This window comes from Alexandromys fortis, unplaced genomic scaffold (genome assembly GCF_014885135.2).
Source record: "Alexandromys fortis isolate MF-2015 unplaced genomic scaffold, M_Fortis_MF-2015_v1.1 scaffold_89, whole genome shotgun sequence".
Lineage (NCBI taxonomy): Eukaryota > Metazoa > Chordata > Mammalia > Rodentia > Cricetidae > Alexandromys > Alexandromys fortis.
In genome coordinates this window covers 1460159-1472870 of record NW_026067973.1, presented here as the reverse complement: position 1 = coordinate 1472870, position 12712 = coordinate 1460159, and the positions used below count along the sequence as shown (strand labels likewise).

Sequence of the window (12712 nt, the reverse complement as noted above, 5' to 3'; positions counted from 1 at the left end):
AGCTTACAAATTTGGCTAGGCTGGCTGGGCAGTGAGCTCTATGGATGTGCCTGCTTCTGCATCCCAAGAGCTGGTGTTACAGATGTGTATCTCTGTCCCTAGCTTTTTATATGGGCTTTTGCAGAGGCACTTTATTGACTGAATTGGCTCCCTAGGCTTCTCTCTCTCTCTCTCCCTTTTATTTTTTTTAAATCAAAACTCTACCCCATGCTGAGTGATCCCCATCCCCCACCCCAACTCCCATAGGACTGCCTCTGCGATTAATGCATACTGGTTCCTGGCCGGATGTCTGACATGTCGATGAGGGGTCCTGTGCTCTGGATGAGGGCTGGGTGGTGCAGAGAGACACCAGTACAGAAGCTCTGTGGATTGACCGCTTGGCTGAACTCAGCGTCGGTTACTGGGATGGTGGCCTTGTCATCTCCTAAAGGGAGAAAGAAATCACCTGAAGTCCTCCTCCAGTTTTTCTTTGTCTTTATCCAGTGCTGAATACCAGATCCAGAGAGGCCAGCAGCTCTCTCCATTGGCCCTTGAGAAGAGCTGCAGTGAATTCCGGGGCTGCTGAGTGGGCGGGGCTGCAGCTAGAACCCTGGCATGCCATGGGGCTTGCATTGACCTCTATGGGTTGTGGCTGTGGGGGAAGCACACCTAGAGCAGGTCACTCACCCAACTGCTTGATGCCCTCCTTGTCCTCAATGAGCAGCTGGACCCTGGGGATGTCAATGTGGAGCCGTGGACCCTGGGGTGGCCCTTTCACAGGGGTGTCAAAGCTTCGATTGTTCTTGCTGTGGAGGAAGGAAAGGAAGTGGGTGATTCAGGAGCCAAAGAAGGTTGGGGCAAGGGACTTTTCAGAGCAAAGGGACATTAGACACCTCTTTGAGTGGTTCCAATAATAAGGGAATTGAGGGATCAGGATGGGGGGGTCAGGGATAGGGGAACAAAAAAAGAAAACAGCTAAATGACACTGACCTTATCAGCATTTCTGCCAAACTCTTTGCATCTGCAAAACAGTAGAGAGAAGTAGCTGGGTGAGAATGGAGTTCAAGCAGGAGGACGGAAAGAGCCATGTGATGAAGAGGGACAGTGTCTAAAATGGCAATGGTCTACGGAGTGGAAGGGGCAAGCTAAAGACCCACAAGACATCAATGATAAGATTTCATTGTTCCCAGTTTGGTGTTGGCTTAGGTCTGGCTCTCCTTTCTTAGCCCCCCGCCCCCAGATCCTCCCCGGCCCCCATCTAATAGAGAGCTCTTCCTATGTCTAGACTGAACAAGTTATCTCTCCATAGAGAATGGGGCTTTGAATCTCACTGGGACTCTTAGGTGATGATCCTGGAGGAGAGGGGAATCAAAGGGTCTATCTAATGTATCAGAGTACAGAAGAAGCTAAAAACGATTGATCCAAGTGGAGATAGTGGTACACCTGCATCCAAACATCCATCCACCTAACTGTCCACCCAACCATTCACCCAGCCATGAAGCAAAGGATAACCAGCCGACAGTTTACAACCCTAGTGAAGCTAGAATCCTCCTCCAGAAACAGATGGAAGCAGATGCAGAGATCCACAACTAATCACTGGGCAGAGCTCCTGGACCACAAACGAAGTGAGGGAGGAGGGACAATATGAACAAAGGGGTCAAGGCCATGATGGGGAAACCCACAGAATCAGCTGACCGGAGCTAGTGGTAGATCACTGACTCCAGACTGACAACTGGGGAACCTGCCTAGGACTGAACTAGGTCTCCTGAGTACAGGTGACAATGGTGTGGCTTGGGCAGTGTGTGGAGACACTGGCAGTGGGACCAAGATCTAACTCTAATGCATGAACTGACTTTGTGGAGCCCACTCTCTATGGAGAGAGACCTCGCTCAGCCTAGGCACGGAGTGGGTGAGGGCCTTGATCCTGCCTCAACGAGGTGATGGGACAGACTTAGCTGACTTCCCAGGGGAGGCCTTACCCTCTCTGAGGAGCAGATTAGGGGTGGGATGAGGAAAGGGAGGAATGGAAGGAGAGTAGGGAGGGGGGAACTGGGATTGGAAAACAAATAAATAAAATTTAAAAAGAAAGCAAAAAAGGAAAAAATATCCATCCATCATCCATCCACTGATTCAACTATCAGGGCAGCCAACTATTTTTTTTGTTTGTTTTTTGAGACACACATAAATTCTGAATTGTTCTCAAACTTGAACTCCCTTTGAAGCTGAGGATAATCTTAAATTTCTGATCCTCCTGCCCTAGCCTCTCAAGTGCTAGGTTTTACTGGTGTATACTATCATGCCTAGCTTCTGCAGTGCTGAGGATCAAACCCCAGCGCACATGCATGCGAGGTAAGCATTCTTCCCACTGATCTATAGTCCCAGGATCCTCGTCTAATTATTTAACCATCTAGCACTCCAACTATTGATTCATCTATGCAACAACGCATTCAACATCCAACCATCTTTCCATTTATACATCCAACTAGCCACACCACTATGCAACCACCCACCCAACCATTTATATAATAATCCCACCATCCAGCTATTCTTTTATCCAACTATATGGATGGGTATATCATGCATCAAATTGTTACCTGTTATCTATCAAAATACCCATCCTCCCGTTCACCAAACCGATCAACCATTTATGTATTCAAACCATCATTAAACCATTTATCTATCCATTCTTGTATTTAGAAATCTTTATATCAACCATATATTCATTCATCTAACTATCTAAGGACTCATTCACACAGCTATTCACTAAATGATCCATTCTTCCCTCCCCTCTGGTCCCGAATGCCATGCAGAGGTTAGTAATTCCCTCTTCTGTGTTACTGCTGTCTCCTGGCTTCTCCCATTAAGCAGTGAACTCTACAAGAACATGGCTTGCCACTTCTTCACCTTACATCTCTATCCTTCAATAGTATCTGCTCTGCATGAGACTCAAATATTTTTCCAGGGAGTGAGCAAGCATATGAAGTAGCTAGTAGGTGCTAGATACTGTACTAGGTCCTGGGACAATCAAGAAACACCAGATTCATTTATGCCGGGCTATGGTGTTGGAAGGGGATAATATCCAAAATATTTCACATTTGGCACAACATGTAAACTTCCTGGCCAGGAATTGAACAGAGTTTTAGAGAGATGTGTTTGCTAATGACATGGAACTATTTGCATATGTTAATAACCAGTATGGCTTTACCAGTGTGGACCTGTATAAACATCAGCTCTAGTTGGTGCAGGCACAAAATCCTGGGGCTATAAAAGGAGAAAGCTATGAACGATTAAGGAGACTTAAGAAGGTTTGAGTGGCAGGTCTTCCTCTGAGGGCACACATGCTCTGGTCTCCTGCCCAGGTTCTTCTGTGGTCCACTGAAGGGTGGCCAGTATGACTGGGAGTCACCACCTCTCTCCCTGGAAGCTGGTAGAAAAGCCCCTCACCTCGGAGCCTCTTCAGCCGTTTCTCCTTCCTCTTCTTCCGTACAACAAAGAGCAGGGCCACCCCTAGGGTGGCCAGGATGACAGGGCAGCCAATAGTGAACAGCTTCTTCACGTCATCCCCTTCACCTTGAGCAGACTTGATGGGCGGGATGGTGCCTGAGTGGGGGAGAGAAAAGATCAGGGGGTGCTGTGAGCCGACAGAGTCCCACGTGTGGGGAAGCCTGTTGTCCTTGGTCTCTGACCACCCCCCCACCTCCCAGTTCAGAGCTGTAACCCTCCCCACTGCTTCCCTGAATCAGATTCAGGACAATGTCCTATCAGGACAGCCAGGAGCAGTTACGTAGCTTTTATGGTTTTATTAATGACTTTCTGGTTCTGTTCTAGAATTTTCCTGATCCTCTCTCAGGATTATTTTTTCTGCATGGCGAGGTTTAATGTATAATCCTTGGGTATGGGGGGTGGGAGTTGGGGGTGGGAGGTAGGAGGTGCTGATGGGATTACATCCTACATCCCACATCCATTGGGTATTGGGGGAACAAAACAAGGAGATCAGTCAGGAGAAGTCGTGGAGTAGGGATAGATTCTGCTGAAGTGAAGATCCTTCTCCTGATGAAGAGTAACTCCTTCATCTCCCCACCATCTCACTCTGTCTCTGTTACTCCCACCATAAGCAGCGTTTGTGTCCCTGGGTGCCTGCAGGAGGGCGATGACAGACTATCCAAATAACTCTCTGTAAAACCCCGATCCTTGATCCTTGCCTGTTTTCCAAGCTGGCTTAAGAGTCATCTTCTACTAGAAGACTTTCTTATTGGGGCCTGTCTCCTGAAGACTGTTGTTGTTCTGTTTTCCTAGTATGTAGGTAGACTTAACTTAGCTTGTGACAATTGGCACCTAAGAGTTTAACTTTCTTTTTTGCCAGTGTGTGTATGTGTGTGTGTGTGTGTGTGTGTAAAGCATCCTCATGAAGCAGACATCAGTTAGGTGCTCACCTATGCTCTTGTATATATTTCCCAGACTTCCTTGCAGCTAACTTAGGGTCACATGATTATCTGGGACAACAGAGGGTGAAAAAGAAGTGATGATTTTTTTTCCTAACTAGGGCAAAGACCTGGGTTTGGTCCCCAGAACACACAAGCACATGCATGTCCCTTGAAGGCAGTTAAGAATTAATGTGCCTTTTTTCTTGGGGAAAGGGCCATGTTCAAGGTGGTGTATCAAGTGGTAGCCAACCAGCTCTCTCAGGATTTTATCAGAACAAGAGAGTCTTCACTGGGTGGAGGAGCCACGAGCCTCTTAGTATTTGTTACTGCAGAACAGGCTGACTATCTTGACCAGTACACTCTGCTAGCAGAGTCCTCAGAGGGCAGGGCCACAGTTCCATCTTGGCTTACCTCTCCCACTCTATCTCTCTGAAGCAACGGACGGCAAGAACTGCATCTTTAAAGACTCCTCTGCCTCTCAGGCCTGGCCACCAGTAGATCTGCCCACTACCCACCTGCTACCAATCTGCTGGTCTCTCTGCCTTGCTCCGTAGCCCTCTACCCTGGGTTTACTCCCGTCTGTTTCTATTTGTTCATCTCTTTAGGTACCTTGGAGCTGTCCCATCCCATCCTTTCCGACTCACTGCCATCGTAGTCCAGGGTGGCAAACTGGGCGGTCTCGTTGCCACAGCCAGCGCTGTTGCAAGCCCTCATGCGGAGCTCGTACCACGTGGCCTCTCGAAGCTCTGTCAGAAACACCTCTGTGGAGCTGTTGGCCCGAACGCCCTGCCAGGCCCAGGTCCCCTTGGGCCGGTACTCCAGGACAATGGTCGTAATGGGGCAGCCCCCATTGTTCCAGCCCTGCAGGTTAAGCCGAGCATGTGTGGAGTTGATGTGGGTGAAGAGGTGTTGGTCTTTGCTGAAGGAGGGTTCTGGGGGACCGGAAGGGGAGAGATAGGTTAGGGGGAGCTAGAAAAAAAAGAGATCCTTCATCTATCTGAGATGGCTTTTCTTGGGGCAGCTGAGGTTGTAGCAGAGTACCCCAAGAGTGGGGAAATGAGAGGAGGAAAGGCCCTAGAGTGGGGGGTCCCAGCATTGAAGGTGAGAGGTGGGAGGAAGGAAGAGTGCCAACCCTGGGACCCTCCTGGTAAGGAAGTAGAATCTCTTAATCAAGGTCTTAGGTAGCCCAGGCTGGCCTCTAACTCTCTGTATAGAAAAGATGACCTTGATTTTCTGATTCTCCTGCTTCTACCTCCACGAGCCAGGATTACAGTTTATGTGGAGGGGGACTGAACTTGGTGCTTATGCCTGCCAGTTACCACCCCCACCCTGGTCCAGACCAGTTTCTTTTGGTGATGAGAGTATACCTAGATGCTGGTGATGGGAACAAGGCTGAGTCTCCTCCCTCTAGTTCCCTATGCTCTTGGCTCCTCTTCCCTGTGATAGCCATTCTCTGCCCACTGCTGTGGGCTCACCATCCCACCCGCCTCCCTCCTGAGCCCTGTTCCTCATCGCCACCCCTGGCCCAGCCTCACCCCGTCCATGAGTCTTGGCCTCGATGATCTCGCTGATGCGCCCAGAGCCCACACTGTTCTTGGCTGCCAGCTTCACCTTGTACCATGTGCCACACTTAAGGCTGTCCAGCTTGAAGGAGCGCTCGCTGGAGCTGATGAACACATCCTTCCACTCCTCACTGTTATCCACTGAGTACTGCAGCACGAAGCCTGCAGGAGGGGTATGCTCAAGTGGGCAAAGCAGAGAAGGGCCGGGCAGCAGAAACACAGCCTGGACTCCAACAGGGGGCATAGGGGAGGGCATATGCAAATGAGATGCAAAGCTGGTGGCCTTCCCGTTTAGTGCTGGGTGAGTTTCGGTCCCTCCATAGCTCTGGCATTAGGGTTAGAGAGCTGGCAGGCCTAAGACACTGACCTACGTGGGGCAGGGAGTGTGACCAGCAGTGTCCCCATTTGGGAAGAGCCTTCCTGAAATACGCTCTTAGCCCCACCTCAGACGATGGAACCCTGAGCTGCATCCTTACAAGATCTCTGCTGAGTCACAAACACTCTTATTTGAGAGGCACTGACGTCATGTTTGTCTGCTTTGAAAGACTGAGAAACCTAGGCCTGGAGAGGAAAACACTTTTGATGTGCTCCGATCCCAGATGGAGGGGGTGGGAGTACTTTCCATGTGCACCCGAGTACCTCCTGTTCTGAATCACCCTCCTGATCGTCCCTCAGGATTATGAGACCAAGTATTAGAAATAGGTGAAGCTCTTCTCTTGCCCTGGGACTCCAGAATTTCCTCTTTTCTCGATCCAGACCCCTTCTTACCTCTGATAGAGCTGCCTCCATTGTCCCCTGGAATCCAGGTCAGAGTGATAGAAGAGGCAGAGGTTTTGGAGACAGTGAGGCGGGGCTGGTCCGGGGGAACTGTGAGAAAAAGCCACCAGTGGTCAGTGGAAAAGGCAAATCCCGTGGCAACGATGGAGGTACTGAGGGCCTTGACAGGAAGGACTGGCCCTTCCATATCCCTTCCCGTTACTCCTCCCTCCTCTCCTTTTCCCACCTTAGTTCCAGCAAGGTCTGCCTCCCAACACCCAGGGTTGGCTTTCTTGGTCATCCAGTCTCTTTAACAGGATGGAATTCCTGTCTCTGTTGCCACTTGAACCACCTGCCTTGCAGAGTCTCACCTTGCACCAGCAGGTTGACGATGATGGTATCAAAGCCACCAGTGTTGGTGGCCGTGCAGGTGTAATAACCCGAGTCCTCGGCCTTCACAGCACGAAGCAGCAGCGTGCCATTTGTGTGGATGAGCCGGTGTCCATCCAAGGACATGGGGATTGCTGAGTCTTCACTGCCAGACGAGGAGGGGGTATGGGTTATGGCACACACTCCCTAGGGCTGGGGCCCTCCCCGCAGTGTGGGGGCACATAGAAGAGGGGCAGGAGGAGGTTTCAGAGGATCTGGGTTTCCTGGGCCTTTGTTAAGGACTTCCCAAGAATTTCCAGTGATTCCCAAGGAAGTTTATCGACTGGGGGGAGGGGCAAACTCATCTGAAGAGTGTCACCTGCCCTGTAGAACTGCCACAGGGCAGAGGGATGACCAAGCAGCTTTCCATTGCACAGGAGCCGTGCCACCCCTCCAGGGCCTGTCACATACCTGTCCTTGGTCCACTTCACAGCTGGGGCTGGGTCTCCCACAGAATTGCAAGGCAGCCGGACATCTTTCATCCAGGGTGTTGTTACAGTGCCTCCGAATGAGATGATCTTTGCTGGGGCTAGAGCAAGGAGAATGTGAGGGTCACCCTGCTTTTTCCCGTTTCCCTAGCGCCTTTCACAGGGCTCCCCACATTAACAATGCAAGTCAGGGGAGACTGTTTGATAAACTGGTGGAGATGGTCCTGTGACAAAATGGGGCCACTGTGTCAGGGCTCAGGAGAAGAACAGACAGGACCTGGGTCTGCCGGTTTTGGGGGAGATGGTGTGTGACAAGACCTCCCAGGATTCCAGGCCATTTAAGTGTGATGGTGTTCTAGCAGGGACAAGGCAAGTTGGATAGGAGAGGCTGTGTGTACATATGCTTACACATATGTACGTATGTACTTATGTGAGTTTATATAAGAGAGCTGGAGGTGCAGTAGTGTTCAACATGAAATGCTTGTGTGCGTATTGGAGTGTGTTGTATTTAATGCCCACAGGGGCAGGGGCAGACTTCTGCCAAGAGCTCAGGTCCTAGGACCTTGTCCTGGGAAGATGGCAGACTCTAAGCTCCTTCCCTTCCAAAGAAGGTGAAACCTGGAGACAGGGAAAGGTTGGTGGTGTCCTGAGGAGAATGAGGGGAAGTGAGGATGCTGGAATGGTTGTGTGTGAGGAGCTCTGACTCATAGCTACAAGGGACATCACAGCACATCTCAACTGTCTCAGATGGTCAGACTGCACAGTCGGATAGGTGGTTGACAGTAGCTGAAGGTTGCAGGTGTGAGCCCCTGGCTTACCACAGACCCTCAGGTGGATGCTTGCTGGCTCTGCCTCTGTGGCCAATAGGGGGGATGCTCTCATCCCAGAGGGTGGGGCTGGGTCAAGGCAGGACAGGACTGAGACCCTAGCCTAGAGAATCAGGTGAGTGTGAACTTGACTGGGGAGGGATGGGACAGGGGGAAGGGCCCAGGAGACCAGAGACACTGGTAGACTTGATGTTCACTGGTGTTAGTTCTGCTCCTGGGCCAAGATAAAATCAGCCATAGTTCCACTGTGTGACTGATCCTGGGCTTTGGGTTGGGGCCTCAGGGCTGTCATTCTCTTAAAAGTATGGGAGTTCCTACAGACCATGCCATCCCTTATGTCCATATCAGAGACGGGCCAGGCCTGCCCTGAGACAGTCTCGTTCCCCGGTGGTGGATAAAAGAGCATTAACAGAGAGAACCTTCTGCCTGCTGTTTCTGGTTGCATCATGAGACTCTCTCTGGAGTCCCAAAGACATACTCCACGTCCCTAGAAGCACCTCTTCCAGGAGCTGAGTACTAAGACCAAGGTCTCAAGTTGGGGGAGACTTTGCATTGTAGCCTCGGTGCCTCTGTGAGAGTGGGCCGACTGTAGCCTGTTGTGTGACTTTCCTAGAGTCAGGGGGCAGCAGAGGCCTATTCTTTGGCCGATGCAAAAGGGAGACTAATGGCCAGCTTCTCACAGCCAGTCACAGGTAGCGGGGAGGGGACATAGCCCTGTTTGGGAAGAACCAGAATTCTGCAAATGAGTTTCTGGAAGTTTCTACCAATCCCTGCCCCAGGCCCAGACCTCTCACCCTTGCCAGCAGGCTCGATGGTGACCTTCTCGCTGCTGTTCCCCCTGCCTGCAGAGGTGACCGCGGCCACCCACAGCAGGTACTGCTGTCCCCGGTTCAGGTGGGCGATCCTGTAGAAGAGCTGTTCTGGACTCGTCTCGTACTCGCTGGGAGCCTGTGGGGCAGAGGCAGAGCCACAGTATGAAACAGAAGCCAGGCCTTGGACCCCAGCCTGGCATTGTCCTCTGTGCCTGGGGCTGGGGCCAGGTCTCTGTCCAGTGTGCTCTTTCCCAGCCTGAGAATGGCGGTGGACAGCATCTGTGCTGGGCTCAGTCCCGGGAGCTGATGGTGCCAGTCCCGCAGCATTTCTGGGTCAGCCTCAGTTTACCTGTCTGAGTTCTAGAGGCCTCTGCAGCTGCAGCTACCCCAACAGGTATGGGTATTTTGAGTGAATGACGAGCGGCAGTCAGAGAAAGGAGGGTGAGGGGTCCCAGGAAAACCACATGCAAAGAAAGGTTCTGTGGAGAAGTCAAATGACTGCCTTTGCCTCGCTAGGGCTGCAGCCAGCCCTGCAGCCTGTTCCCTGCTCAGCCGCCTTCCAGCCCTGCCACCTAATCACACTCTTTCTTTCCCAGGAAGGGGTAGAGCGGCAGAGGGCGAGTCTTACTGGGCACACTTTATTAACGATTATTAGTGGTATAGATCACCATATATATTTGTAGGTTACGTAAATCTATAACTTTTTTTTAACCAAATGACAGTTTTGACAAGTTGCCAACAAAACAATATCAGATCCCAGTGGTTTTACCAGTTGCTTTGATGAAAAGATTATGTTGCCTTGGAAACCAGAGGCTCAGATATTGAAATGAATTTGAGAAGGCGCTTTTGATAAGCGCTAGTTTGTAGACCTCCCATCAGCCTCTTCCCTGGCATCGGCTGGATGGGGCTGACTTTCATTTTATTTTATTTTATTTTTTTTTGGCCAGCCGCAGGGAATGGGGGGGGAAGAGGATAGCGCTAGGGCCCCTCTGAGATCAGGGCGCAAGTCCAAGGAGGGGGAACAGTCCCTGGAACAGATGGGGGCCCTGAGGCCAGAGAGAGCGAGTAATTAGTTATCTCCGCAGTCGTGAGCTCTTGTACACAGGCTCGCTTGCACATGGCTGTGTGGATGCACACATGTGCCGAGAGATGGATGCCACCAAGGGACATTCTTCATGGCCAGTGGGAAAGCTGAGGAGCCCAGAGACTTGTGACAGGAAAAAAGAAACCTGTTTTGGATGCAGGTCCTCTGAAGGAAAATGTTGGGAGAAGGTTTGGGCACCCTCATGATGGGCACAGATCTCTTGGCAGCGTCTCGGGGTGTAATGCTGTGTCTAACCTTGAACACAATTCCTGCTGGGGACAGGTGCAGAGACACTTTGAGCCCCTTAAGCTAAGGCACCTGGGGACTGGTACAGTTCAAGCCAGTCCATAACCGTAGGCTTGTGCGATGGCTTAGTGTCTGCTGTTCTTACCAGGCCTGTAACCCATGTGGCAAGAGGCTCCCACCCCCACAGGGGCCTTAGTTCTTTTGCAAATTGGGAATCATACAGTCTTGCCTGCTCGGGGCTGTGCGTCACCCTCAGGCAAAGACTGCACAATTATTGAAAATCAGAATGCAGTTCCTTGGGCTTGTTTCCTGGGGGTGTAGAGGTGTGTGTGTGTGTGTGTGTGTGTGCACATGTGTGCTTATGTGTATATGCTTGCATGTATGAATAGACGTTGGGTGCATGTGCTTGTGTGTCACTGTGTACTTGAGAATACATTTGTGTTCACACAGGGCAGGAAGTTTGTCTTTCACTTGAAGATCTTCTTGTGTTTTTTTGTGTGTGTTTGAGTCTGTACACCTGCATGTCTGTGTATCTGGGCGTTTGTGTGGGAGTATGTGAGTGTGTGGGCGGTCAGAAACCAATACTTGATATTTTTTTTCTCAGAGTGATTTACGTTTTTATTTGCTTGTGTTTTCTTTTCTCTCTCACTCTCTCACAGGGTTTGTCACCGGGACCTCGAACTCACAGAGATCTGCCTGCCTTGGCCTCCTGAGGGCTAAACTTGCGTTTCTTGTGTGAATAGCAGGAGGTACTTTATCCTCTGAGCCATCTCCCCAAGCCCTGGCTTTTGTGTTTAGAGACAGGGTTACACTCTCCTGCCTGGAACACAGGTTACACAGATAGGCCTGGAACCCATGATGGAGTCAAAGCAGGCTTCGAATTGATGGTGAACTTCTAGTCTCAGCCTTCCCTGAGCCAGGACTGTAGGTATTGAACCTCCATATCTAGAGACATATCAGCATCTTACCAAGATTCCAGTACCTTCCCTTTAATTTGGTTTCTCTACAAATCCCTTGAAGTTATTTTAAAACCATACTTTTGTATCTCCTAAGTAAGACTTGGTGGATAAAAAATTAAAGAAAAAAAAAACTATGATACAAAAAACCCAACAGGCAAACAATTATATGTCTTTGTAATTATAGAGGCAAAAAACAAAAGTTAAAATGATTGATAAATTCAAATTCTTTAAAAAAGAAATGTTATCATACATTGAGACAAATTCAAAAGGCATACATTAGTGGCTACTTGTAATTTATACAATAGAAAATTATTATTGTCCTTAATATGTGAAGAGCACTTACAAATCAATAAGAAAATTGTAAGCAACCAAAATAGCAAGAATGAACACAGGATATGAATTCAAAGTGACTCAGAGAAAAAGACAACCAATACACATTTCTGAGCAACCTAATAGCAATCAAAGAAAGAAAATTTAAAATAAGACGACTAAAGTCTAAGGGGCAAAAACGAAAACAAAGTCCACAGCAAATCTGAAATTAGTACAGGCTCAGGAGCATGGGCGCTCTGTGGCACACACATGTGCCTTCAAGCTGCTGAAAAGCGACCTGTACACATGAGTATAGAGTCGCTGTGACCCAGGAATGACACATGTCCCTGAATGCTTCACAAAGCAAGCTCACAGAAGTATTATTTATTTTTATTTTTATTTATTTTTTTAGTTTTTCGAGACAGGGTTTCTCTGTGGTTTTGGAGCCTGTCCTGGAACTAGCTCTTGTAGACCAGGCTGGCCTCGAACTCACAGAGATCCGCCTGCCTCTGCCTCCTGAGTGCTGGGATTAAAGGCGTGCGCCACCACCGCCCGGCTCAGAAGTATTATTTATAAGGGCGAAAGTGGAGCGATATTTAGAAGTGGGAAGGAGGCCTTGTGAAATATGTCATGTATAATGACCACTCAAGACTGTGTGTTTGGACATCTGACAGGCTGGAGACGTAGCTCATTTGGTAGACTGCTGTGTAGTGTGTACAAAGCCTTGGTTCAGTCCATAGCACTGTGTAAACTCTGTCTGTGAGTATATGTGTGTGTGTGTGTGTGTCACACGCATGTCATCTCAGCTCTTCTTCTTCTTCTTCTTCTTCTTCTTCTTCTTCTTCTTCTTCTTCTTCTTCTTCTTCTTCTTCTTCTTCTTCTTCTTCTTCTTCTTCT

The 12712-nt window shown here is 49.5% G+C and overlaps 1 protein-coding gene across 1 annotated transcript in view; it reads right to left on the bottom strand.

Moving 5' to 3' along the window:
• Positions 1-12712, bottom strand: part of Dscaml1 (DS cell adhesion molecule like 1) — a 310097-nt gene that overhangs the window by 3026 nt on the left and 294359 nt on the right. The window contains exons 19-28 of the mRNA XM_050156418.1: positions 9200-9353; positions 7562-7679; positions 7093-7256; positions 6734-6832; positions 5939-6127; positions 5048-5335; positions 3424-3579; positions 970-1000; positions 667-785; positions 272-424 (exon numbers count right to left, since the gene is read on the bottom strand). Coding sequence (XP_050012375.1) covers positions 272-424; positions 667-785; positions 970-1000; positions 3424-3579; positions 5048-5335; positions 5939-6127; positions 6734-6832; positions 7093-7256; positions 7562-7679; positions 9200-9353 — 1471 coding nt within the window. The remainder of the gene's footprint in view (positions 1-271; positions 425-666; positions 786-969; positions 1001-3423; positions 3580-5047; positions 5336-5938; positions 6128-6733; positions 6833-7092; positions 7257-7561; positions 7680-9199; positions 9354-12712) is intronic.